At 50.5% G+C, this 27,528-nt stretch overlaps 9 protein-coding genes across 9 annotated transcripts; 4 read left to right on the forward strand and 5 right to left on the reverse strand.

The window, feature by feature from the left end:
* Positions 1 to 76: 76 nt before the first annotated feature.
* Positions 77 to 1,807, forward strand: GT037_004867 (uncharacterized protein; the record flags this gene model as incomplete). Its single annotated transcript, XM_038929914.1, has 3 exons — positions 77 to 636; positions 692 to 1,080; positions 1,176 to 1,807. 3 exons carry the CDS (start codon positions 77 to 79, stop codon positions 1,805 to 1,807), a joined length of 1,581 nt encoding a protein of 526 aa, XP_038786864.1.
* Positions 1,808 to 3,491: 1,684 nt separating this feature from the next.
* Positions 3,492 to 4,453, forward strand: GT037_004868 (uncharacterized protein; the record flags this gene model as incomplete). The annotated part of the gene is made up of 2 exons (XM_038929915.1): positions 3,492 to 3,524; positions 3,575 to 4,453. The coding sequence occupies 2 exons, from the start codon at positions 3,492 to 3,494 to the stop codon at positions 4,451 to 4,453; spliced, it is 912 nt and encodes a 303-aa protein (XP_038786865.1).
* Positions 4,454 to 6,044: 1,591 nt separating this feature from the next.
* Positions 6,045 to 7,631, reverse strand: GT037_004869 (14-3-3 protein; the record flags this gene model as incomplete). Its single annotated transcript, XM_038929916.1, has 1 exon — positions 6,045 to 7,631. One exon carries the CDS (start codon positions 7,629 to 7,631, stop codon positions 6,045 to 6,047), a length of 1,587 nt encoding a protein of 528 aa, XP_038786866.1.
* A 3,079-nt stretch (positions 7,632 to 10,710) lies between these two features.
* On the forward strand, positions 10,711 to 10,878 carry GT037_004870 (uncharacterized protein; the record flags this gene model as incomplete). Its single annotated transcript, XM_038929917.1, has 1 exon — positions 10,711 to 10,878. The coding sequence occupies one exon, from the start codon at positions 10,711 to 10,713 to the stop codon at positions 10,876 to 10,878; it is 168 nt and encodes a 55-aa protein (XP_038786867.1).
* Positions 10,879 to 12,076: 1,198 nt separating this feature from the next.
* GT037_004871 (mfs transporter) lies at positions 12,077 to 13,938 on the forward strand (the record flags this gene model as incomplete). Its single annotated transcript, XM_038929918.1, has 2 exons — positions 12,077 to 13,221; positions 13,275 to 13,938. 2 exons carry the CDS (start codon positions 12,077 to 12,079, stop codon positions 13,936 to 13,938), a joined length of 1,809 nt encoding a protein of 602 aa, XP_038786868.1.
* Positions 13,939 to 14,102: 164 nt separating this feature from the next.
* On the reverse strand, positions 14,103 to 15,980 carry GT037_004872 (uncharacterized protein; the record flags this gene model as incomplete). Its single annotated transcript, XM_038929919.1, has 1 exon — positions 14,103 to 15,980. The coding sequence occupies one exon, from the start codon at positions 15,978 to 15,980 to the stop codon at positions 14,103 to 14,105; it is 1,878 nt and encodes a 625-aa protein (XP_038786869.1).
* Positions 15,981 to 16,738: 758 nt separating this feature from the next.
* GT037_004873 (uncharacterized protein) lies at positions 16,739 to 18,124 on the reverse strand (the record flags this gene model as incomplete). The annotated part of the gene is made up of 5 exons (XM_038929920.1): positions 16,739 to 16,834; positions 16,890 to 16,940; positions 16,995 to 17,017; positions 17,087 to 17,618; positions 17,669 to 18,124. 5 exons carry the CDS (start codon positions 18,122 to 18,124, stop codon positions 16,739 to 16,741), a joined length of 1,158 nt encoding a protein of 385 aa, XP_038786870.1.
* A 442-nt stretch (positions 18,125 to 18,566) lies between these two features.
* GT037_004874 (uncharacterized protein) lies at positions 18,567 to 19,629 on the reverse strand (the record flags this gene model as incomplete). Its single annotated transcript, XM_038929921.1, has 3 exons — positions 18,567 to 19,351; positions 19,410 to 19,441; positions 19,502 to 19,629. 3 exons carry the CDS (start codon positions 19,627 to 19,629, stop codon positions 18,567 to 18,569), a joined length of 945 nt encoding a protein of 314 aa, XP_038786871.1.
* An 811-nt stretch (positions 19,630 to 20,440) lies between these two features.
* On the reverse strand, positions 20,441 to 27,356 carry GT037_004875 (uncharacterized protein; the record flags this gene model as incomplete). The annotated part of the gene is made up of 4 exons (XM_038929922.1): positions 20,441 to 20,508; positions 20,563 to 20,832; positions 22,625 to 25,247; positions 26,568 to 27,356. The coding sequence occupies 4 exons, from the start codon at positions 27,354 to 27,356 to the stop codon at positions 20,441 to 20,443; spliced, it is 3,750 nt and encodes a 1,249-aa protein (XP_038786872.1).
* Positions 27,357 to 27,528: the final 172 nt, after the last annotated feature.

Below are 27,528 nucleotides of genomic sequence, written 5' to 3' on the forward strand. Positions count from 1 at the left end.
CAGCCAAACTCGTACTCTCATCCTTACCTTCGCTCCTGCCATCACATTATTCATTGCCAACAAGCAACAGAATACGATGACCGCATCGACCGGTAAACGATCTTTCCGTGCATGTCTACGCTGCCGTCGCCGCAAAACAAAATGCGACCTTGACGGCTCAAGTGGCCGAAAGGAACCACCCTGCAGATCATGTCACCTTTCTGGCAACGGTTGTGTCCTTGTGCAGTCGAAACGAGGCCAAAGACGTAACAAAGCTACGCGGACTGCTCGCGCAAATGTATCAGACAACTCAGAAGCGCTTATGCACGAGAATGAGAGTACCACTACAAGTTCTAGACCATCTCCGACACTTGTGGAAGCCGACCAATCTACGATGTGTGCACGAAGCTTATCAGAACCATATGGGACAGCCAGAGAGCCAGAAGTTGAATTAAGGAACCCGTCTGATGCGCTCGAGATACTGGCACGTTCAGACGAGCGTTTACACTTGGCTTCGACCCGTTCTTTAGCCGATGGTACCACGTCATCGGCGCCCAGCATGCAAGCAACTGGAAATGGATCGACTACACTCGAGGACTTCGAGTTGCTAACAACGGGAATACTGCAGATGGGCGTAATCCTTGAGTTATTACAAAAGTCAGTCGCTCTTGAAAGCCTAGCCTGTTATTTAGATTGACTGATGTGGAATTAGATATACAAAGACCTATCATCCTCATTATCCTATTGTTCCAGCATGGCTTCACTCACCGATCGTCATAGAAAAGATCAGGAAATCCGAACACTTTCTCCTCACAGTGCTATTGACCGTTGCGTCGCGAGATTCGACGCAGCATGTACTCATACATCGATACTGTTGGGAACATGCTCAGAGACTGCTACTAGGGGTACTTTTAGCCCGTCCCTCAACTCAAACACCCCGCACGGTTGAAGGCCTCTTGGTTCTAGCGGAGTGGCTACCTCACATTGAATCTAAGCTCAAGACTGAAGAAGCACCTGGCAATCTTTTCACCGAAGACAGGCGTGCGTGGTCACTTGTAGGCCTCGCGATACGGCAAGGTTATATGCTTCGGTTAGACAGAGGGGCTTTCCGCAGATCTCACCACACCACACAACAGCAGAGCGAACAGGAGCGACTAGTTTGGCATTGTAAGTGATGTCATCTTCGTACCAGAAAGCTGCTGATAAGGACCTAGTCGTGTATCTCGCAGACCGCCATATATCAGTCCGCCTGGGGCAATCGTTCTGGTCTCGCGGGCCATCTCTGTCCTCCCATTTTACTGCGGATGACTTCCCCAGTCTGAAACCTAGATCTGGAGATTTATATGATCATTCTGCGATTTTGCAAGCCAATCTGGACCTTGTACAGATTTTATACAACGCCCATCTGATCTTGTACGCCTCCGCAGAACGGACTCAAGCTCTTATCAAAGATGGCGATTACGCCCGGTACCTAGACGACTTTCTGGGTGCTGCAGCGATGTGGATGACTACGTGGCGACGACTGGACAATTCGTCAGTGGTACCAAACTCAGTCTTTATAACTTATGAGTACGTCTGTCTATATGTAAACGCATTTTCATTCCAGGCAGTTGTCGCACGATCAGTCAAGGACCAAAGGTCGCATCCCAAAACACATGCTACCGATGATGTACCCTTAGAAGAAGGATTTTATCGAAGCACCCTATCTTTGCCTGATGGGCTCTACATCAACGGTGCAATCCACGCGGCGACAAAGTTGCTCGAAAGATTTACAAGTTTGGACCCGCACGGCGAAATGCAATACCTTCCGTCGCGTTTTTTTCTGTAAGTCGTCCGCTTTTGTTACATTATCATACCTTTGCTGAACGAACTGTTAGCTACGCAGTGTACGCAGCTGTATTTTTGCACAAGGTAGTAAACCTCAACGTGAGCAATGTGAAGACACAGCTAAACGCAATCAATGACCTCGTTTCACTTCTGATTTCAACCATGAAGGGAGCGTCCACGACCGGCACTCATGTCTGCCATATCTATAGTGAGATGTTGGAAAGACTTTGGCACTTCCGCAATCCAATACAAGAATCGTCACGAGGGTTATCTTCGAACGCGAAACTCGATCTCGATCATACCTTACACAGACCATTTGTGGATCAACCCTCTCTTACTCAGCCTCTGGACGGTAGTGTTTATGGAAATCAATTGGCAGGAGGCGCTTTACTAGATGCTGAGGCTGGGTCATCGAACATCTCGTCATCGACTTGGCAAAACCCCTGGATAAGCTATGATGTCTCTACATTACCGTCATGGGAAGATCTAACGATGGATCATTGCTGGCCAGGAGTCACCGACTTCTCGCAGCTGATAGACCCATCAATCAATGCTTAGGCTGTGTCAGAGGTGCTAGAAAATTTGCAATGTTTGTCTTGGCATCGAGTGGAGTAGCAACATGGTGAGATCCACCCCACTTACGTATTCTTGCTTCGTCGCCTTCTGAAAACCCGTGTTGCTCTACAAGATGAACATGCTTACTGGTTTCTGTATGACTTCACACAATTTTGGTATATAAATGTTGTTATCAAGATTGATGTCATCCAATCAGAAGACAACATCGGTCGCTTAGCTCAGTTGGTTAGAGCGTGGTGCTAATAGGAACTCGTTTCCGAGACGACGCCAAGGTCGCGAGTTCGACCCTCGTAGTGACCATTACAGTCTTTCTTTTTAACAAATAGATGTCATGTACTACATCTTGTTGAGTGAGAATGTTTTTTTTTTTTTTTTGCTTATCTGGCCTCACGGTATCGCGTTGGGTTCCGCATCTTAGTAAAGTGACTAAGGCAATACTAAAGCTATAGATGCCGAGGCCAACCGTATTAGTCGCTACTATATCCCCAGAGCATAAATAGCACTTGATTCGTGAACATGGATTCAGAAAAGCAGTCAAGATTGAGTTACTACGTGATCATGTTATCCGACTCGAAAAAGGTGCTAAGAGAGCTTGTAAATAGCAGGGAAAATTCACAAAAAGCGGCAGCAAGTATAAAACAAGCGCAGTCCATATACAAAACTCTTGCACACGATACTGAACAGTAGTTGCGTATTGTGGTACTAAGCAACAGTTTGCTTCGTGGTAGCTAAGCGTTCTCATCTTGTTCGCTTCTCGATCTTACGGCCGTAACTACTTACAAACAACATTCAACCAACAGATCATCAGGACGGATATCGGTCGGTACGTCTACATGATCACTTAATACATGACAAATTCAGTATGAGGCTAAGAATCGAGCGTGACTTCCTATAGGCCTAAGGCGATGATTTCGAAGCAGCAATAACTAATCTCAAGCACGTGTGTAACCTTTGGAAACTCGAGCCATGTGTATATAGAGTGCAACGGCTGTCGCACACACACAACATGCACTCTCCGAAGCAGCTATCATTCCCATACTTACCAATCGACATAGACGCTGTATTCAGGGAAGCCAGCGAACGTCGATACAATCTCTCTGCAATTGGACATGGCTACTTATCGTAATGTGTTGCTTATTGGTGTAAGTTCGATCTCCTAACAAACCAAGGCTATGGGCTGACATCACGAAAGGGGTCTGGAACCTTGGGTAGCGTCGTTCTAAAGATCCTTTTGGACTCACTATACGACACGACTGTTCTTTCGCGGCAGCAATCATCATCCCAGTTCCCTGAGGGCGTACGCGTCATCCGAGCAGACTACGACGACCCGGACTCATTAGAGTCCGCGATGAGAGGCCAGGATGTGGTAATCAGCACGGTTGGCGGTGCCGCGGCAGGGGACCAGAACAGGTTCATCGACGCTGCTGTCGCGGCTGGAGTGAAGAGATTTCTTCCCAGCGAGTATGGTCCGAATACACAGGATCCTCGGGTCGTTGAATTCATCCCAATACTTCCTTTCAAAGTGCAGACGGTCGACTATCTCCGGTCGAAAGAAGACAGAATGGAATGGTCGAGCCTTGTGACTGGGCTATGGTTCGATTGGGCTCTGAGAGATGGTCATCTCGGCTTTGACCTTGTCACCAAGACTGCGACGCTGACAGACCAGGGCAAAACTGAGTTTACGGTATCAACACTAGAGAGCGTGGGGAAAGCTATAATAAAGATTCTGGAGCACGCCGACAAGACGAGAAACAGTTATGTCTATACGTCATCGTTCCACCTCAGTCAGGTTGACCTCCTCGCTGTCCTCGAGACGATAGACAGTCAAGGCTGGACAATCAAGCGGCATGCCTCGCAAGATCTTGTTGAAGAAGGCCACAGCAGGTTCCGAAATGGCGATTACTATGGTGTTGCGTTGCTGGTCAGGGCATTGGCAACCGGCCCAGTCAACCTGGGAGATTCGAGACCGGGAGGACTTTGGGATGAGAGGCTAGGTCTTGAACGTGAGGATTTGGAACAAGTTGTGAGGCGTGTTGTTGCCGATAAACGCAATGGTACTGCTGCCGCATAATTCGTCAGTCATCATAAAACCACAATCGCTCTGTGTAACAAGCCTTCGAATATGCAGTCCTGTCCTATGATGCTGTATCTTATCATGTGTCGCATCGCTGTGTTGTTCGAAGTGCAGGTATGAATATTGAAAGAACGTGTCGCAAACCAAGCGCTGCCGGGAACCTTGTTACTCATGACGCTGCGCGATGATACCTTAGTACAAGCTCAGCTAGGAGGCCACATACAACAACTATAATACATTAAATCTCCTGATTTTCCGTCTACAATACCCGCACCAGATCGTGCGACATTATGGAATACCGCTAAAATCCGGATCGATCTATCGCTATGGAGTGCCAAGAACATTAGAAAAGAACCGATCACGTACAAAACACAACTAATCCTTGCATGATACACGAAGCCACACGAAGACAATTGTCCTGGCCAAGAAGGGAACCACTATAGGCTCTGCGAGAGAGAAGCGCCTTACTAAGATTATTCTACTGGGGTGTAGAGGCGGAAGAATCTTATTTATTTATACGCTAAACAACCATTGAAGATGCATAGCACGTCTAAGTGCGTAGACAGAAAACCCACGACTCCTCATTTACTTATTATCATCTTCTTTAACTGATACCAGCTAAGTATTTGCATCCTGTTTAGCTGGACTAGGGTACTGCACTTTCTCTTTCTCTGTGTCCTTAGATCGTGTCTGCCTGCGAACGCCTGACATAACTGCAGTTGCTGGACGACTTGCCCGAGATCTGCCACGAGAGCCTAACGATGGTTGAAGTATACGAAAAAGAATATGTAAGGTTGCAGAAGGCAGGAGAACTCTTTATCACCACTATCAGCTAGACCGCTACGCTCGGCAGACCTCAAGCAAGTCGACGAGCCACAGCAGAAGCGAGTCATGATGAACAATGTAATACTTGTATTAGACGACTTTCTAAACGCACGCACTCAGATGAAAACTTTCGATTACATATCATACGCACCAATACATCCAATGAACCACCCCCAAAGAGATCAAACCAGCAAACATGGTATCGTCCAGAGCGCAGAGAGGAAACAGAAAATACAAACTCAGCCACCAAAGTACGTGTAAACAAAAACATTATGCAGTATTGCCGCCCCAGCTAAGGAATACGTAGGCGACTTTTTTGATATCCGGTATGCTTACAATGCAAACGGCGAAGCATATGTGTACCGCCAAACCAAGGTATAAACATCCAAGAACGCCAATAGGTATAGTACAATAAGTTGTTAACCCCAAAGGGTTACGCAATAAGTGATCTGGTGATACGTCCCTCGTATCGTATGCGCTCTCTCGAGCTTCTTCCTAGATCTGCGACGGGAAGGGATGTATGAAAGTGCATTCGCTCTTGTCGGCACTGTCGTCGAAGCGGTCCGAGCATGCATATCGGAGCTCATGGCCGAAAGCGGACTGGATACTCAGGGTATGTTTGTCCAGCAAAGTCGATAGGCGTCGATGACACAGAGCTCGGCTGTGTCATGGGCAACAACACGATGTCGGCTTCGTGCATGGAGTCGGTCCATTGCACTTCCATTTTACGTTGTGTCTGCTTCTCCCGACCCGTCTCTACTAGTCACCTCTGCTGTCTCGCATATGAACTCTCTTGTGAGGGCGAGATACGCGCCGAGTCGTGGTATCCTGGCGAGAATTGCGTCGGAGGTGTGCGCCGCAGCGTTGGCGAGTTGCGCATGGGATCGGCGGCTGCGCTTTGAGTTAGCGGCGTCGATGCACTTCCCGCGACCGGTGTTCCTTTTGAGGAGCCGCCGCTGCCTGAAGTTCGGTGCGCGGTTCGGACCGTGGAAGGGGTGGCGGGAGAGCGTCCGCCGTCTCCCTGGGGTGCCCGAGGTGTTGTGCTCGCACCGCTTTCGACACTGACGTGCCGATTACGGGGTGTGGTGTCGCGACTGTTGTTTTCGGTATGCCGCCGCGGTGGTGACTTGGGAGTGTCCTCGTGGCTTTGGCTTTCCTTTTGTCGAGGCACAGACTTGCTTGCTGTGTTTGCTCGACTGCGTACAGCACTTGCTGGGGGTGTCTGCATAGAAGAGTCCGTGAGCGGCGATGTCTCGGCTGCTCTCCTGCTACTTGGCTGAGGGCGTTGTGTAGGGGATGTGACCGGCATGCTTGATTGTGGTATCGCACTTCCAGCTGTTTGCGAAGCGTTCTGTGGGACAGGCTCGGGACTCGCCATGCCTCCGACGCGTGGGGTACCTTCCCAGCTCTTGCGCTTCATCATGCGACCTAGAATACCTACAAGTTCAGCTGCATCTTCAAACTCCGTGTCGTCCATAGCCTCTTGTGCGCGGTACACGTCCTTGATTGCACGTCGGGCGACGCGCCGGGACGCGTCATGATCATGTAGACAGTCCCACAGGAATGCGCTGTGCTCGAGCGCAACCGACAGCCGTAATGGATGCGAACCAGGAAGAAATGAAGTAGCATATTGTGTGGCGGTCGTGAAGTAGCCACTGGCTAAGGGAACGAAGTTGAGTGGTGGAAGTATGAAGGAGGAGGGCTGTGGGATGGGCACTGGGTTGAGGCCTGGAGGCGCGTTGATTGTAGGTCCCGGTGATGGTGTGCCGACTGGTCCTCCTGCTGCATATGGGTTCGTGATGAAGGAACTCTCGGATTGGATGGAGTCGATTGGCTCCCGTAATGCTGGTTGTTTTCCAGAGCGCTTCGAAGGGGGTGACAGTCCTGGGGGATCTGCCCTACGACCATGTCCGTTGCCATGCTTTGGTGGTGAGAGGTGCAAAGGAGGTGAAGCAGTGTTTCGAGGGTCGGTACTTGTCATGTTCATTGTCGTGACTGGTGGTTGATTGTGGAAGAGACAGAAGATGTGGTAGAAGCTCGCCCGCAACTTGACGCTCAACACCCTGCACTCTGGTCCATGCTGATTGTCTTGAGCATATGGGAGTACATAGAGCTCGAGTATAGATAGTCCCTCGCGAGACATCCATAGTATGTGCTGATAAGTCGAGAGAGAAGGTGTATCTCGGCTAGTGTCCAGTTTGCGAAGCTTCCTGGCGCGAATGAGTCTCCGGGCCAGCAGGACCGACAGACCCAGAATCTGATAAAGAGCGCTGGACAGGAAAGGACTCGTGTCTTCAGTCTGCTTGGCTATCCGACCAAGGAACTTCTGGTCAAAGTCCAGAGATGCCATGGTTTAGTGACTCGTCTGGTATGCTTCGTAAGTCGCAGTCGAGGTAGAACAGGAGAGACGGCGGAAGGAGAAATGAGATGGCGACGGAGGGCCTGAAGTGACGTTATCGAGCCACGGTGTGGTGATAGCGAAGTGATGATGGCAGAGACGGAAGGCGCGATTGATGAATCCACTAACCTTAACCGCCAACCCGGACCGTTGCGCTGTATCTTCTAGAAGACAGACACAGTGCAGCCCGGCCCAGGCTGACCGATGACACCTCGCGATGATTTCTGCTTGGAGATGAGGCTCTGGCACCGAAGCAACAAGTGCTGGCCAATTGATATGTTTCGGCAAGCGACGGGATGTCCGTGCACGTCCCTTGTACGGGTGAAAGTCGATTCTCGTGATGGACCAAGTCGGGAAGCGCTACTCGGAGATTTGTTGAATTAGGCGATGACGATGGAAGCGACGATCATGATACAACGTATATAAGGTGGTGTACAGTGCTGGGGCTGGTATGAAGGTGAAGCGGTCGAGCGCCGAGTGATGAACTGTCTGGACAGCTGTCAGCGACGGTTCCAATTGACGAAGGCGAGCAACGGCTCACATTGATCGGGATATCTCGAAACGGATAGGGCGAGATGGTGTCGTTGTTTGGGGCCAGTGCCTTGCTCTTATTCGACGACTGGGGTGATGGCGGAGCCAATGGCAACGCCCAAGAGGTGAGGCGCTGCAAGACCCTTTTGCGACAGGCTAACAGACGTCAGACGTCGATTGCGAGATGGCTGGAGGCTGGGAGAGGTGGATCCAAGGCCTTGGACAGCGCATTGCGATGTTGGCCAGCTTCAATCGTCCTGCGCGCACGAGGTAATGCGACCGTCTTAAGGGCCGTGACGTCGGCAGGCGGTGTGGCAGCGGTCAGTGCAGCTGTTTTGGACGCCGAGGAAGCGAAACTTGGCCGCGCACACTCCTACAGACGCCAGATTCGCAGATGCGCGCGAGGATAACCGTTCGATCGCGCTCAGGGCAGCAGGTGGGGATGTTCCTTTTTGGGTGTTGCGAAGACCCTTACGCTTGGCCTGGTGTTGAGGGAACGAGCGGCAGTCCCGCGATAGATGCGCGCGACGATGAGAAAATGACAACTACACCAAGACGACGACAACGGCGCAAAAGGAAATAGCAGGGCGAACGCAAAGGAAACGCATGCTAGTATTAACCCGCACACTCTATCCGGCTCTCTGGAGACGCAGGTGCAGCTCCTGCGTCAATCTGCAGACAGGCGAGCTATGGTGGGCTACGTGTCAAGCGTCCAACTCCTCCGCTAAACTGCACACGTCTGCTGCATGTCCTTTTTGCCGTTAGTCGTTCGAGCGAGGCGTTGCCAGCTGGCATTGAGGCTAGAACGACTATAACATATTCTCCTACTCGATGTCAATGTCTCTCCAACACGGCTGCTTTCAAGGCTCGCCTGCGAGCGCATGCAGGGCTGTGCCTCAGCTGCCGTCTCAGATGAACCACACCGTTTGCCAGCGCATCGTCCCACGGCTTGGTGGGGTACAGTACGCCATCATTCTACTTGTCCATCTGCCGCAAGAGACGCTTTGAAGACGCTTCGACAGCCCTAATCAAGGCGCTCCCAAATCAGCCCCAGACAGCACGCGCTTGCGTTGTCATTCTGGCCTTCTACCCCACGGTGAGGACTAGCACGATGCACGCTGACGAGACGCTGATGTAGACATATGTTCCTGGCATGTCAACATGTAGCCTGCAGGCTTAGCAATATGGCCGGCGGTGGAGCAATCTGCACCTCCCAGCCTCGAAGGCGAAGATGGAACCGACAACTATATTCGGAGCCCCTACACCTCATCTTCACACTCCAGGGAACTAGTACCGCTTGATTAACTCGAGCTATCGTCTCGTCATCTGCAGGATCTGGCGGCGTATCTGCATCGAAAAGTCTCCACACGGATTGGCGGTGTGGCCGAGTGCTGATTGGCTGGAATTTCGAAAATGCTGGCCGAATGTCATCGGCAGCTAAGAGCCACTATTGATAGCCAGCCTTCTTGATTACACCCCGGATGGCGCCGCTATAATGTTTATTACAGGTCCTCCGCAGCGAGTGGGCTGCAGTGCGCCTGGGATTCCAGTACCGTGTGACCGGGACATACCGACGAAGAACGGCCGCAAATGATGACAAGCATTGCGCAAACATCGCAACCCCAAGCGTCGCATCACTTGAAAGATGCGAGACGGCGGCAAGGTGGGTCGAGGAAAACCCGGACGTACATGGCCAGCGGTAAGATTCACAAATCAAACATACTACCATAATGGCTTTCATGGTGCTGCCTGCTTTGGCAAAGCAAATCTCGGGTCACCGTGTTTGAATTTTGGCCACAGTCCTGTATGCACAACGCCTCCCAACAAGCACGCGTTTGTGGAACTTGACCGACCCAGACTGTCTCTTCTTGCTCACCTACCCGGAGCCGCTCGATTCACCTGTACAACAACAATGAGCCAGTATCGCCAGGGTAGATGTTGATGGTAATTTTCAAACACTCATACCGTGATGTACGACTTCATCTACCGTGACCGGTGGTAAGCTGAGGACCGTTCCTGACATCTCCCGTCCCGTGACGAACATCCGCTTATCCATACAAAACGGTGTGTTGTGCTTGTCTGACCGGGCGGATAAGCTTGTAATTGCTCGGTTGCTCACGGATATCAAATCGTGCAACTTGAGCAACAGCAGGCAATCATGCATCGAGTGAGATGTACTTGATGCTATAAAGAGCTTGGGTTTGTGACGGACACACCGTAGCATCATCGGTAATCCGGCTTTCCCTTGAGCGTTGTTAACCAACACTTTCATTCATCCCGCGTACATTCACTCATTTCGATCAAGACCCAATCTTGCCCAGCTTCAAGGTAAGAGACGCGGCAGAAGCACACCGGCGTTACAGTGTGCTCCATGTATGTTTGATGTCTAACAAGCTATCAGACTCAGGGCTCGCATCACAGCCCTATCGATCCCAAAAGATCATACCAAAGATCTAATCGAGCGGCCTTTCAGTCATTACCAAACGTTGCGCCAACCGCCATGTGTTTCTATCATGCCTACTCCCACAAGTGCGGACACACACAGATGATCTTCCAGCAAATGTGTCCCAAAGGCCAGATCGCGCAGCGAAAGTGCGCGCGCGGTCATGAAGGCGTGATTCTCGCCACTGTCAAGGTCGAGACTCCTTGCGGTACGTGCCCAGGTTAGGTACGGTTCGTCTTTACATAAGACCAACGTGGATGCAGCCAGTGGCACATCTTATGGACTACGTGACATCAGAGTCAGTAGAAAGTTCCGCACGCCGATATCGAGTAGGAGAAGCTAGATTATAGAAGGGGGATGTTTGCGCTATTCCAGTATCCTTACATTGTACATCTTCAACCACTTGTTCAAGCTTGGCAGCATATATTACAGTCACTACATGCATAAAAACCATGCTTTTCCCTCGCCATCTTGACATTCTCACCCAACTTGACTCTCTTCTGTGGTACATCTACGGGAGCGAGACGGCCCGCTGCGCAATCTGTCCGCTGCCCAGTTTGTCAAGGATGAAGCTTGAAGCACCAGCTCTTACAAAAAGAAAGCCCTAGCTGCCCCACCACCCGGCTAATCATGTCCCCCATGATACCCACAGGGATCTGCGTTCGCGAACACACGATCAACAGGGGTTCTCATTCGCTGTCCCTGCTCGCGTTCGGGTTCGACGATGCGATTGACTTCTACCTCGGGTACGGTCACCAGATGCGCAAGTCGTCGACGGTGGTTTGTGGGGAAGTTTCGAGATCGCACCTTCTTCCACAACGACAAACTCTTCTTGTCCTGTTCGTCGTGGTAGTGACTAATTGTTTACGGTCGTCAATGTGGACATGAGATGCATTGCGTCTCAAGTGTCTTGCTACGTATACCAGAACAGACATCGCATGCACGGCCGCGCTCAACAACGCCCAAAGTCATAAACGATGTCGATTGTATACCCAGACCCAGGTTCCGACGATGACAACCGTCGCAAGGATGTATCCTGCACATTTCCTTATTGGTTGCTTGAGCTCGGCAACCCAACGTCCCGCGCCCACTGCACCTCTTCTCGGTTGCAGATGCCCGTTAGACATGTCGCTTGGCTAACGAACGCCGTAAAGAATACGGTCATCGCTCCAAACGGGCACTTTTTGATTACGGCGCGTGATCGAAGACTCTATAGAGAATGACGGTCCGCCCTGCTGCTTCTTTCGATGCATTTCCTTGCGTTTGCCTCGTTTTACCGCAGTTTGCTTCCTGGGTAAACCAGCTTTCTGCTTCCGCGAGACTGTTTGTCGGTCCACAAGATACCCGTTGACAGGTCTCACGCGGCTTGCAGCGGCCCGCAGAAGGCTTGTTTTGGTTGTTTTGAGCTAGACCCGCAACCGTTATGCAGGCAACCGATTCTGCTCAAGAGAAGGTCGGCACAGACACGGCTCTTCCCCATGCCGAGAATACACAAACATCTGGAGACAATGATTCAAGACTGGAACAGCCGAAGAAAAGCCTCGAAAGCGAGTCTGCGCCCAAAGAGACACAAGACCAAGCACACACCCCCTCGACGCCAACCAACACAGATACCAAACCCCCACCCAACGAAAAGTCCCCAACCGAAGCCATCGCGACATCAGACGAAAAAGATGAATCCACCGCACCAGACGACGATTCCAAGTACCTCAGCGGCTTCAAACTCGCCATCCTGTCCGTCGGCCTCTGTCTAACAACCTTTGTCATCGCCCTCGACAACACCATCATCGCAACCGCAATCCCCAAAATCACAACCGTCTTCAACAGCCTCGAAGATGTCGGGTGGTACGGCTCCTCCTATCTGTTGACAACAACCTCGCTGCAACCTTCCTTTGGCAAGATATACACCTACTTCGACGTCAAATACACGTATCTCTTCGCGCTCGTAATATTCGAAGTCGGCAGCATTATATGCGCTGCGGCGACGAGTTCGCCCATGTTTATCGTTGGCAGGGCAGTTGCGGGCGCGGGGGCTGCAGCGTTGTATTCGGGTGGTATGACAATCATTGGGTTTTCGGTGCCGTTGAGGAAACGGGCGATTTACATTGCGGCGCTGTCCTCCATGTTTGGCATCGCATCCGTCGTGGGACCTATCCTTGGAGGCGCACTCACTGACCGCGCGTCGTGGCGATGGTGCTTTTGGATTAATCTTCCGTTTGGGGCCGTGTCGCTGGCTGTCGTCTTCTTTTTCTTTACGAATCCCAAGAGAACCTACTCGCATCTTCCTGTCAGGGAGAGGCTGAAGAAGATTGATATTGTGGGAGCTGTGTTCTTGATTTGTGCTATTGTTTGCTTGCTTTTGTGCTTGCAGTGGGGTGGGTTTAGTTATGCGTGGAGTAATTCCAAGGTCTGGGGTACGTTGCTGGGTTTTGGTCTACTCATCTCCGTTTTCGTCGGCATACAGTTGCGCCAGGAGGATCGAGCGACAATCCCTGTAAGAGTCTTTACCCAGCGGACTGTATTGGTTAGCTGTTTGTACTCAACTTTACTGTCCATGGCTTTGTACACGTAAGTCCTTGTCATACCTTCTAGTCCCCAGCTCGCAGTCTAACAATCATCAGGCACATCTTCTACCTTCCCTTCTACTTCCAGGCCATCAAAGGGACCACGGCTGAGGAATCCGGCATTCGCACCATCGCTTACCTCGTCAGCATCACCTGCTCATCCATTGTCATCGGCGGCCTCATCACTGTTGTCGGTTGGTACGCACCTTTCATGTGGTTCGGCAGCGCCATCTTCGCCATCGGTGCGGGCATGCTGTACACGCTCAAAGTCTCTTCCCCACCGGGTCAATGGATCGGCTACCAGATTCTCGCCGGTATCGGCGCAGGAGCTGGTGTACAAATCCCCTTTGTCGCAGTACAGGTCGTGACGAATGAGAAAGATATGCCAACAGCCAATGCCTGCGTCATGTTCTTCAACTCTCTCGGTGGCGCGCTGAGCATCTCGATTGCGCAAAATATCTTTGTCAATACGCTGGGTAAAGAGGTGCCCAAGTATGCGCCGGGATTTGACGCGAGGATCGTTGCAAATGCTGGGGCGACGAACTTGAGAGGTGTTGTGCCGCCGGAGATTCTACCTGGCGTGCTGCACGGGTATAATAATGCGATCGTTACGGCATTCATACTTGCGATTGCGACGAGTAGTATCGCATTTTTTGTTAGTCTGGGTATGGAACAGAAGAGTGTCAAGGGGAAGAAGATCATGGCAGGTGGCGGAGCATAGACATGCTCGGTGATATTTGGATCGTTTTGTGATTCGGTCGGTAGGTAAACTACCATAGCTACTTGTCATTCGCTGATAAGGCTTCTTGGAGAGTTTCCATGTCTTGTTCTCGGGCTTATCTGCAAGTCCCACAGTTGCTGTATCGTGATACATGGTCAAGACTCTCAATACCTACCAAGACGTCCGAGAAGATGCTTGCGAAGAGCCTTCTTCTCATCCAAGTTCAAAGTCGCCAACATCTCAGTGCTGATGATCGCCTCGCCTTCCCTATGCTTGACCTCCGCGCATATTCGCTCCATCGTCGCCATCTGGTAGCCAAGCAGTTTCTCTTTTCCACCCCTAGCGTCTCTCTCGCGGCTATCAGCTGACATATCCTCAGCCTTGTCTGTCTTCAACGCCGTCATACCCTTCAAATTCAAAAACAAATTCCGCCTCTCTTCCTTTTTATTCTCCGTGTTTGTAGCCTCGGCCAGCGCCGCCTCGGCTTTTTGCCAGTTCCTGTAATTCAGTTCAGAATTGGTCTCTACCCAACGACGGTAGGTATTTTGCCTCAGCCTCGCTAGCTGTCCGATCTTGGCCGCTTCGGTGCGGATCCATTTTTCGCGGACGGGTTCTTGTGCTTCTAGACGTGCGCGCGCTTCTAGGGTGTGATGATACTTGCCCTGGATACTGGAAAGGGGAGTTGGTAGGATACAGGAGTTGGATCTTGTGAGTTGGCGATCTTTTGCAACTGGTCCCGATACAGAACTAAGGAATGCTGGGGTAGGCGGCATGGCACGCACAGAGGTCGCGGAGACAAGTGGAATTGTGACTAGTGTGGGCGGACGAGCGGACGGAGCATTTTCCGGAGCTGACTTGGGGCACAATGCAGCAGTCGGGGTGAGAGTTTGGCGCATGGAAGACTGCGACGGCAGCTGGAACTGTGTCAAAGGCCTAGCTATGGGAAACCTGGCAGACTGTGAACCGTGCAAAACCGGCTTAGAGTCCGCAAACGGATCAGTGTGCTTTCGTACATGTCCTGGGCCATTGATGAAAATGTTTCCTTCGTCGTCGATTTGTGCGCTGCGTGGTGTGATGTCGAAGGCCGATAAGATCGATCCAGTGGATGCGTAGCGCTGTACGGTGGGCGACGAGGGACCTCGCTGTCTGTGCTTTGATCCCTTCATATCTGTACCATATTCCGCTGACCTTTGCCATGCCATCTCGTAGTCTCGCAGAACAGTGCCGTTTGGGACTGAGCAGAGTGGTGTACCGTTAGTCTCGTGAAGTTGCTTCCCCGTACTACCAGGGTGTGAAGGAGATGGAATACCCGATAGACGTGAAATCCAGTCACCTTCCATGCGCTCGTAAAACTCTGTTTCGTCCGGCGTGTGAAGGGTTCTCGGTGATCCTCGTGGGTTGGAGAGGTTCGCCGGGTGAGTGTCATCCTGGAGACCGAGTGCGCTGGAGTGGGCAGCAAAGCCCCGCGGTCTTTGCGAGCATTTTTCTTGCTCATAATTCCAGCCAGAGGACGTGCTTTGAGTGTCCAGCTTCGCGTAAGCATGATCAGAACCGCCGAAGTAAGGTTGACGCGGTGACTCAATCGAGATTCTGGGAAGCATATGACTACGGACTGAGAGTGGGGTCGCTAGGCCAGGAGTGTTCAAATCTCCATCAAAACGTCTTTCTGGTACGATACTGACAGCTTTAGGGACCGAAGCTTGCACACAGCCATCATGGCAACCTTTGTAGCCGTTGCCCAGCCTCATTCGGGTGTCAGTCAAAGGAGATTGGACAGCGCCTCTATCTTCATCGTTTCCTGCGGTGCCGCCAGACGAGTCCTGAAGTCCCGGAATGTTACAACTCCAGATTGATTCGGTGCTGGTAAGGAGCCGTCGATAGACGGGTGAGTGCATCGTTTCATTGAGCGCGCGCTGCGAATTCTTTAATGCGTTGCTCCACTTCTGCGTCTCAATATCCTGGGGGGAAGGATACGACTCGTCGATTTCGCGCATCGAAGTCGAAGGGCTAGGGTAATCCTGGCGGCCGCCCAAGCCGGTCATGGTAATAGTGTTGCGTTAACGAGTGGTGAATGCAGCAATTGTTGCGACAACGAGGATATTTGAAGGTAGGAGTATGTACGCAGTCTTAGCGCGGTAGGAAGCGCAGTGAGTTGAGATTTAATTCAGCGTGGCCGCGCATCTTTATCGGCTGCAAGTTGGGGTGAAGGCGACTCGATGCGGTCACGCAAAGTGGTGAACGCGGAAGGCAGCTTCTTGCAGCAAAGAAACGTGACATCTTTCGGCGCAAGTGAATTAGGCTAGGACCCTGTATCACTTCACTGACCTCCTATATACAACAGTGGTACGCTTATGACTAACCGATACGAAGAAGCTGCTTGTCCTATCAGCGCGCGCAAATATGTTCGGGAAGAGCTTTAGCCAGGTGTTGTCGCAGTACATAACTAGCTTGCCTTTCTCGCTACCATAGTCCTTTGCCTTGATTCGCCCAAGCCATGTGTTTTGCGTAGCGAGTGTTATCGTGCATTGGGACGCTGTCCGTGATTCTAGGTTTGGCGGGACTAGAAGTCTATATTAACCAATGAAGTACATTGCTGGCTAAGTGTAAATAACACTACAATATTATACCAGCCAAAGGACTCTGGGCCAAGTCAAATGGATGTTCCATCGGCGATAACGTACTGCGCAATTGCGGTTCATCTGCAATATTCTCTCGTGCGCCCATGCCCATAGGTGCACGGCTTTCGAGATCCTTCTCCAAGCCGTCGCAACCATCCAGCATACACGCTTCCTCCCACCACCTACTTCCTCCTTCCAACGCAACACGCAAAGAAGCGATTGCTATCGGCCCTCCGCGCTCTCGCCCTCTCCAACGTACCAAAGTCCTGTACTAGTCCCTAGTCCCCACATTAGCCAAACTATCACTAGAACATCGAAACGGGTTGCGCATACACTGTTCTCTGGAACCTGCCTCTCCAATGTACCGACGTCTCTCACCAGTCCCTATGCATACTTATCAGCTTCAGTCGCAAGTCAAGCTAGTACGGGGATGCATACACTATTCTCAGGCACAGGCACAACTGGAACGTCAGCCTGAACTCTCGTTGCAGAAGAACAACTCCGTCGCAAAGAAAGTGCATTGCTCTCACTGTGATCGTCGATATCGGTTTCGGTGGTCGTAGAGCTCTTCAACGATGGAGGTGTGGGCGCTCTGCGACGCGTTGGGCCTCGGCCGCGCGTTGGTGTAGAGGCTTCCTGCGTGACCATTTGTGGAAGGTCTGGATTGCGGACTGTTAGTGGCGGAGGAGGGGGGAGTCCTTCGCCAGCGGGTGAGTATTGCGGCTCGGTGAGAACAGGAATATTGTCCTTGGAGCTGCTTAAGCCTGGAATATGTAGGGAATCAACGTTTACGTTTTGCCGCTCTGCGATTTCAACCTTCGATTTGCCTTTTAGCTTCGTGTTCTTCTGAAAATCTAGCAGGCCAAGCGCGCGGTCACGAATAAGTACGCGTCGAGCATGCTGCTCTTCCTTTTCCTGTCGCTTTTCTTCCGTCTCATTGACATTGAGCTTCTTCCTCTCTTCTTGCAAACTCTCCCTCTCTGCCTCCAGCTGCTCCCACTGTTCCTCACGGATCATTATCCTGTCTTCCAAATCGTTACCTCCGATTTCTCCGCTCATATCCTGTCCCAAGTCAACCGATGCCATCGTCAGATTGCGGGATGTATACTCACCACATACCCCCCAAGCCTCCACTCACCCTCCTCCCTCATCAAAGCCCTCTCCCTGGCTCTCTCCCTTAGACCTCTAGCTGCTACTCTATCCATCTCCTTCCCTTCATCATTAAGGCCTATGACCACCACTTCGTCCTCATGGGGTGCCATATTATTCCTCGCCCTCCTTCTCACTCCCTCGTTGAAGTCCGCAGCACCGTGCGCTTCGTCGAACCAGTATGGCTGGATTTCTCCTGTTTTCTCCCTCGCGTATCTATATTCTGGGTCGCTAGCGTGGCAGCGGTAGCCTGTAAGGTAGATTGTTGGTGCTGGTGGAGATGGTGTACGGCGGGGAGGCTCTTTGATTGGACGGAGAGTGGGATAGATTGGTAAGAATGGTGGGCTTGAGATATCACGGTCTAGAAATGGAGATTCGAAGGGGTTTGAGCCTGAGATGTGTGCTGGTAAGTACGCCATCGCGAAGTTATTCAGTAGAATATTGGGTAGATGACAGTGTGGCAGATCGGCTTATGCAGGGAGAAAGTAGCTGGATATGACGATATGGTCTTTGAAGGAAAAGGCTTCCAAACGGTGCCCAAGTTAATCGAATACCCTAAACTATACTATGCATCGTACTGCCCAGCAATATCTTGGTTCACTGTGAGGCGGATTTACGTGCAGATTGTGACTGCTGAGACATCATGGACGATTATTGGATAGGCGTCTACCGATGCGACGTCGTGGCTGGCTGAGTGGTGTAATTTCCCGCGACCAGAAACGAAGCACACTCGGCTACTGGTACGCTAGCAGGAGTCCCACGAATGTACCAGAGTAGTAGTATTGCGGTGATGTAGAAAATGCTTCATGCGATGTAACAGGGTCTTCGCCACTCCATTTCTCTAAACAATTTGTCCACATCCTATGCCAGTTTTCCTGGCACAAACGGTAATCCCCCACTCAACCCCCCATCCACTGCCCAAGCCTGCGCATTAACATAGCTAGCCTCATCACTTGCCAAGAACAGTACCGCCCTCGCGATTTCATCCGGCTGCCCTCCCCTCTGAAGCGGGTTCAGCTGCCCAATCTTCTTCTCACTCCCCCTCTTCCTCGCCGCGTCGTATGTCACCCTAGTCATACCAGTTTCGATGAGGCCTGGGCAAACAGCATTACACCTTATACCCGAGCCAGCAAGTTGATACGCGCACGTCTGCATCAGACTGATCACTGCAGCCTTTGAAGCGGAGTAATCCGTGGGACCGGCGTTGGATCGGAGACCTGCTACACTCGCCGTAGCGATGATGCTGCCGCTCGGGTATGGTTTCTGATTCGAAGTCTTGAGCATAGCGCGAGATGCGTGTTTCGCAGCGAGAAAAACGGAGAGAGCGTTTGTGCGCAACACGTTCATGAAGCCTTCTACCGACTCTTCCCAGAACACCTTGCCGGACGATATTCCTGCGTTGGCGAAGAAGACATCGAGACGGCCGTAGGTGTCTAGAGCTTCCTGGCAGACCTTCTGTACTGACGCTTCGTCTGCGGCATCGAATTGCCGGGTGTGGATCTCGGTCAACGGGTATAGGTTGTTGAGCTCGCGCTTGTGTGTCTCGAGGTTAGAATCGGCGAAGTCGCAAACGTAGATTGCGCGGGCGCCGTTACGTGCGAATTGGTGTGCGCTTGCGCGGCCGATGCCTATTTCGGAGTTTGCACCTGGAAGCGATGTTAGACGTAAATGTTATACGGGATGTGCTGGAAGTGGTGAGCATACCAGTAACGATGATCACTTTGTCTTTGACGCGTCTGGGTGCAATCAGTATTCGCCCATCCAGCTATGAGTCCGCGCCACAGCTTCCTACTCACTGACTGCCAAGGTCCCCAGCGAGACTTCTGATTCCCTTCAAACCCTCGAATGGTTTCGGCTCAGGCAGAGGTTCGGAGAGCTCCTTGCTCACCCCTTGCCGTTCGACCTTGAGTTGTACGCTCGGCATGTTGTAATCGTCCTCGTGATTCGAAAAATCCAGTTATGCAAGAGGTCGCAAGATGATTAGTATGAAATCCACAGTCGAGTGAGTTGTTAGCGCTTTGCACGGGTATCAGAGCTGCGGAGTTCAATGCGGAGGTCGCAGAATCTGGGGAAGATACCGAGCCGAGGCAAAGCTATATCTGGATTAGCGTGACAGCATACGTCATCGATACCGCGGCCATCGGTGATGTTAATGCTATATGCATGTCTGCACTCAATCATCCGTAACAATGTCTTTCGTCAGCAGTCCAGCATCAATTGAGCGGCAGTAAAGATTGTGTTTATGATGTTATGCAACCAAGTGAACACCACCTGGGCATCCTGCGCAGTATCAGGACTTCCGGGATCTATGGATGCAGCTTGAGTCATCGAATCAATACGTGGAAATGCCGATGAAGCAATATTGAGTAGCTGAGCATACTTGCAGTGAATGGTGGGATGGCGCCGGTACCTCATCGCAATCTACTGGAGATAAGGGAGAATATTGGTCAAAAGACTGGTTCCTATAAGAGCGAGGATGTTTGCATGGTTGTCGCGCATGATGTTTGAGTGTTTTAGGAGTTGTGGATTTCTTCCCCAAAATAGCTAAGAAATAAGAAAAGACGAGTTGAAAGACAGCGACAGAATGGGGATTTCGTGGACATTTCCCGCCTGTGGCGAAGGGAAACTAGAGCATGATCGGAAGTTAAGTTCCACAAAAGAGTAAAACCGACGCGTCTTGAGGGTTCGTCCATACTGACCTCCGGTAGGCCTTGAATCTCACCTGCCAGCTCGACTCATGTCTCACTCATCATGTCATCAACAATCTCCTGTCCGTCCCACGACTCACCTGGGCTCATGGGATCTGCATCTCGTTAGTATTTCTCATCTTCTAAGCCAGATTTTTATTTGCACTCACGCGTCACTTCTCCAACCTGCTCTTGCAACTTGCAGTAAAGGCTCTCTACCGCCTCCCATGCCGAGTCGACAACTTCGCCCTCGGCTAATAGCTTCCATTCAGCGATTGAGTCAGGCTGGGTGTAGACGATAGCTTGGGCCGTATAGAACACAAATGGCTTCCTGATGGCTGAGCCGGGGGGCGGATGGGTGGGCGGGAGTGCGGAGGTTAATACTGAAAACGTGTAGTGTGACGTCGGGTATGAATGGCCGTGAAGCGCGCGAACCTGGTCTTGATATTACATCAGTCAGGCACAAGGTGGACTGCGTGGATCTTATTACCGATAATCAGAACCTTCAAAGCTTCAATCGTTCTGATAGAGTTCACGAGCGACGTTGGCGGATTGGCTGGTGCCATTATGCGCACGGTGTAGTGATCATCGCTTGAGGTTGATGTTCATGTTCCTGTTCTTAGGAACGTTCCTATTCCGATACGGAACGTTCCGAAGAACAGTCTAATCTAACTCTGAGTCTCAAAACTATCACAACAGGAATACCATGTCAATTCTTGACTTTTGAAATTGATGAAAGTAGACTTGGTGTTCGATCGAGATGTATGATTTGCTTCTCGACTAGAATCTATCCTAGGTAGTCACCAGGAAGGTGTTTATCATGATAGGACCATCCTCTCTGTTCTTTAATCTCTATCATAAGTCATTCCGGTCCTTGTCTCGCTTCTTGCCGCATTAGACGACCACGGTCCGAAGATAGTATCATATTCACTACGTTGACGTTTCTCTTATTTATAGCAATGAATATCGGTACGCGCAAAGGTCTTTCCTCAACCTTAGGATCCGTTCATCTAGAGGTGGCGAGCGATTCTAGAGATCTATCTAGAAAATCTGGATGACGAGATGTGAAAGTGTCAAACCAAGAAACAAGCGTCTACGCTCGTCATACGAACGGAGTGGATATCTCAAAAGCCATCAACCACGGACATGCTTTCGAATCCCAATATGTTCTTGAATGCCAGCATGAAAGTATCTTATCGCATGTACCCGCCGGTTTACTTCATATCTTAATTGATCGAACGTATTTGACTATAACGAGACTGCCCTACTCAAGAGTCTCAGAGGTCAGCATCACCAGCCCTACACTCTATAAAGCTCCATACAATTCCTTCCGACAGCTTGTTTCCAGTCCTCCCTAGCTTTTGTAGCCCGTTCTGTGCATTGATCACTATAGGACGAAGAGTCCACCAGTCCAACATTTGCATAACGTAGCCCCCTTCTGGTACTGGAGTAATAGTAATTTGTCTCCAACTACTATTCTTCTCTGCCGTGCACTTAAGTCTTCCGTCCCCACCATGGCATATGAACTTAGATGAGACGCAGTTTCGGAATCCAAACCAGCCTTGAGTCTCTATACACGTCCACATGATAGATCCACGACCGCTGGGTGGAGCTAGTACGATGTTCCCATCAAGCAATGTGAGCACATTGCCGCATGAAATAGAGCGAATGATGACGGTACATCCATGTGAAGGCACCCAACTCGGCGATGCGTGGTCTTCCACAAGGTCCAAAGTAGCGTTCTCGGCAGTCGTGGTAGGTGTATAGATGCTGGAGTCGTCTAGGTCTGAGATAGACGCAATATTGTGCTGATCAGGATCCTGAGAGACCATGTTCGACAGTCGAAGAGCTGTTTTAACTGCGCCGTTGACATAAAGAGCGAATGCGCTATGGTCTGTGCGAAGTCGAGGAATCAGTACCCTGTTTCACAACCAAATTATATCAGGTGCTTACCTACTTACAGTATCGACCCGCTTATCTTAGTCGTCGCCGTCGTGGTTGTTGTTGTGCATTGATACAGGTGCTGCTGCGGGGCACCAGTACCTATATAGGTGGGGCACTTTACGGTAATTCCTGCTTGTAGTATGGCGCATACTTTGTTACAACTACCCCACGGTGCCGCAATCCAGAGACGTTAGAAGATCTTTGTAACTTGAGCTTTTTTCATAGGATATCTAAAGTTTCAAACCCCAGCAATCTTTTGTTTTAGCTTGTACATGCCTGCGACCCTACTGCTAACTCTTTTAACCCTGTGAAGACCTGGTAGCGACGAGTTTGCCCTAATGTAATCCTGAATCAACAACACGGTATTGGCATTGTCTATTGTTTCAGATAGCTCTAATCCTTCATCTTCTGACAGTATGAATCGCTCCGCGTGATCCGTTGAGAGCAAGGCTCTAACGATTTTGATGTTTCCCATACTGGTGGCAACGCCAATCGGTCTTGACCATACACCCGAGTCTGAATCGTCGCTACAGTTGAGATCTATCAATTCATTGTTGATGAGGAGCTGAGCAGCATCGTCCCGAGACGTTGAGATAGCAAGACACAGTGGCGCAAGCCCGACAAGGATAGCTGAGATATCGTCGCGAGATGGTGAGATATTCGGTGACTGGCTTATCGTCTCCATGATATCGGCGAGCACTGGATAACGGTAGAGGACGCTTCCAGGATCCACAATTGCGGCATGGTAATCTAGGAACAACGGAGTGTACAGATCCAATAAGTACCTGATTGCATGAAGACGGTTAGTCTCGATAGCGTAGTAGAACATTTCGCTAAACAAAGAACTATGCTGAATACGTTTGGAATTTGACCCGAAAAGTTGCAGACCATTTCTGTAGGCTTCATCGCAAGGCCATCGACTAGGCGGTTGAAGCAACGCCCAGAGTAAGCCAATTGCTTCCTTCAACGATGTGACAGGTATTGTGTCTTGTTCGAAATATCGGAAGAAGTTTTCCGGAACAGAGCACAATAGCATCGGAAGACCTGTCAAGTGTTCTATGATATGCGCTTTTGCATAGTGCTGGAAGTTGTAAGATTCCATGTCAGAAGGAATCTGCTTGAATCCTTTTGCAAGAGCATTGGAAACATCAAAGTTGGATTGCCCTTTCGATCGCAAGAGCTTCAGGGCCATAGCTTGGACACTTTTGCGTGTGCCCGTCATAGAAGTGATGATGTGAGAGGGCGCTGTTCCTACATCGAGTGTAGGGAGACGGACTGTGAGTTCTGTTCCGAAAATCTCATAACTGAGATAGGTGATGATTATCGATGACATCAGGGCTTGCGCAGCCTCTGGCTCAAATGGTATTCCATGAATCATAGTTGGCGATGTAGGGTTTTCTTGAAGTAAGAACTGGTTTACACTTGGATGTACTGTACGTACTGTGTGCTCTTCTTCGTCGATGGTGATAAGACAACCGCAGGATGTCAGTGCCGGATATATGCTGTTGAGTATTTTGGCTGGGTCCCATCTGGTGTTTCCCGGTGTCACACTCAAAGCTTCCCGCATCTCCTGTGTCGTAAGTGGCCGCCTCGCACTCAAGATAAGCTTGAATATGTCTGACTGTAAAGGCTGACCTGGTCTTGTTGCTTGCCTTAATATCCGGCTGTAGATCCCTGAGAGATCTTGCGGTAGTTCTGTAAGCGCTTCTCGAATGTCGTGATCGGTTTGCATCATGCAGATCGATTGGATCTGAAGAGTAACCCAGAGAAACATATGCTGTGAGCCTTGTAAAAGTGTGTTTTCTATATCAAGGATAAGGACGGGATTTCCCAGGGCCAGGGATCCACTTGATATAGCAGTGTCCAGTTGCACTTTTATGAATGCTCGAATGTCCGAATTATTATCGGGAAGTCTGACCGCCTTAGCTTCTGGAAACTCTGTGGCGAAAGAATGTAGCTCTATTTCCGGTTCTAGACGGCGAGAAACGCAGGCTCGTGTGTTGAATCGCATTCTTAGCATGTCCAATTGCTCGGTAATTGCTTTTCGTTCCAGAGGAGAGCACAGATCCAGGCCGTCAAGTATGATGTAAATAATGTGCTTAGGGGGGACAATGTGACACATCAAATCGTAGAGTTGAGAGAGATCATAAGCATTGGTAGCTTCCGTCTCGGTTAGGAGGTGTGAGAATAGGCTGATGATCTGGCGTATGAGTGCACCAATTACTGTCCTCGCTACCAAACTTTCAGGAAGGTCATGTCGGCAAAAGAAGTACGCCAATCCAGAAACGCTAGTATCGATCCGTAAGTTGATATCATCCACAATATTCGCAAGTGTTACGGATTTCCCATATCCGAGTTTGCCAACCAAAATGAGTGTTTTAGGATCGGACCCTCTTGCCCATTCGACATACTCAGGCATTTGCGCATACAAGTTTGTATTGCCCGCCTTTCGAATTTGTCTCCACGTGGTTTCGTAATCGTGAGTTGAGCAGCGGTCCAACATTTTTCGAAGTGCAATCTGCTTCTGTTGCTGAGAAGTGCTCTTCGAATTCAAATCCATCATAGCCCTGAATCGCGAACTGCACTCCGCTTCTGTTTCGATTCTTCTTGCGATGAGTATCGTGATCTCCACTTGAATCGATTTTGACCACACCAAAAGATTCGACCGCATCTCTTTGATATCGGAATCATTGAGTGAGGATGTGAATTTTCCCAATGCAGACTTCTGAAGGTATCGGTGGTATCGAAAACATGTCTGTACCACAACAATGAAGAATTCGATGATGTACGATTGTAATGATTTTGAACGAGGATACAACAACGCCAGATCTGAGTGCTGTCTTGTCGATTGACCAGCTTCCATAAGGAGAAGAGACAAGCTTTCGAGGTATGATGCGCGATTCGTAGCTGCCTAGAATTATCACTACGTCAGATCAAGCACGCTAAAGCAAGGTTACCTCAACATAAGATACCCCGTATTTCACAAGTAGACGGTGATCTGAGTCAACAAAACGATGGAAGACTTACCAATAGACACATGCGTACCACTGACCATACACCACAGGCAACCACATTCTGGGAGCTCCCTACGACAACGTCGCCAAGCGCAGCAAACTGTTGTACGCCATGGAGGAATTTGGTAAATCGAGGTCCAAAACAACGCCCTCCTGCCTTCCGTGACGCGTCGATCTCTGCTGTGATCCGCATTACATCAGTTGTACTGGGGGTACACTGCAGCGATTGTGTCCGCTGATTGCGAAAGACGACTTTTTGGCCATCAGAAAGACTCGCCTCGAACAAGGAAATGGCTTGAGCTAATCGGATCACGGGCTTTAGGGGGGCAGCGGTGGATAAATTGGAGGCCATCGAGGAAACAGTATACGTATGGACGGTATGAGCGTCGAGTAGACAGAAAAGGCTTCGTGGAAGAGTCTGGCCGAGCAGCTGGGAGCCTTCAGAGCTGATGACCGTGTGCTGGAATCAGGACCGGTCGCGACATCTATATGCGGAGTGCAGCGCAGTGCAGCCGGATTCTTGGAGGAGAGGAAACAAGTCTATGACATCTTTTGGAGCAAGGCAGTGTTTTTATCAGCCCTCCCTCAACTGCATGGAGGCGATGCATAGCCACCACAACAGCGCGGGGTAAATGTAGCCTTGTGCTACGTCTCATTACACGCGCGGGCTGGATTGACGATAAGAATGGTACGGAGGGTGCGCATACATGAACACTGATCTGGAAACCTACGCATCAGTAAGTTGACTTACTGTCTGGATGTGATCCTGATGGGCGTGCCCAGGCCGGGATGGCGCGCAGAGTATCATGATCCAAGCATCCTCGTACAGATTTCCGGAGGTCAGCCTTCCGTCAGCCTTGGGGCAGCCTTTGGGCAGCCTTCATACATCTTAACCGAAGTCTGAGTCTTCGCTCGCTAAAAGTGTAAACATTGTGGTAAACACAGCGATCAACGTTAGTAGAAGGCAGCTTCCTTCATCTGCAGACGGACGACGATAGTAGTATAGCGGATGACAGGTTGCAGAACTTTGGAATGCTTCAGGGATACAAAGTGCACTATCGATAAGCGTTGCGCACCTACCGTACCACAACGACCATTGTCTTTCGGTCTAAGCCACATGCGCATCATCGCGTCGATACAGAAGAGCGCACTACTGCGTCAAATTAATCGTCTTCTACCAAAGCGCAAGTCATCTTCCCATCTCCTTCACCGTCCACTGTCCACGAGCTCTCGATACCAAACTCCTCCGCATCCGCGTCTGCGTCCTCCAGTCCATCAATCACAAGCTCTACCCGCTCTCCATCCTCAAGATCGTCGTCAACGCCCAGCATATCGCCATCTTCAACGCGTTCCTGTCTAATTCGCCCCTTAATCGATACCTTGATCCTCTGTATGCGGAATCCAAGCACAAACGGATCTTTATCGCCAATCTCCTGTGTCACATTGCGACCCTTTTCAACCCCTATATCTGGACCAGCTTGCATCGGCGCACCCAAAGATGTAGCATCAACACCAAGATGCAGATGTATACCTTTGCTACGCGCATGACTGATTGTACCTTTGGCACCGTACGCGATCTTAATCCCCGTGATCATGTAGAGCTTGGTGTCCCATGGCCGATGTCGGCGCTCTTGAATGTACTGCTTGACAGCCGTGGCTTCGACACTTTTCTTGATGTATGCAATGCTCGGCTCGAAGGAAATCGTCTTAATTGTGTCGCAGTCCCAGGTCTCCGTTGTCCCTCTGGAGATCTGTGTGTTGACATCACCGCCAACGCCCAGGATTTGCATGAGAAACGTAGCCCAAATGCCAATGGTGGTTGTTTTGGTATCGCCGAAACTAAACTTTGCTCTCCTTGCTTCAGGGTTTACAGTGACTTTATCGATTGGGAGTGGGACTTCATTGAGAGGCTGATCCGCAAAGTGCGGTTGTTCGATGATGTTGCCCAGCCTTATGAAGGTGTCTGGCGGCGTTTCACGCGTAGGTGCGAGGAAATATCTCAACATGATGTGATGGATGTAGGTATCCAAATGTCAATAGTCACAGCATTCCGTCTGCAATATGCATACATATATGTATATGTAAGGCGCTTCTGTCTCTGAGATAAATTTAGCGATACTGTAGGAGAGCGTAAAGGCTGGCAGGCTGAGCACGGCTGAGATGCAGGTGCAAGCCACC

This window comes from Alternaria burnsii, assembly GCF_013036055.1.
Source record: "Alternaria burnsii strain CBS107.38 chromosome Unknown 740, whole genome shotgun sequence".
Lineage (NCBI taxonomy): Eukaryota > Fungi > Ascomycota > Dothideomycetes > Pleosporales > Pleosporaceae > Alternaria > Alternaria burnsii.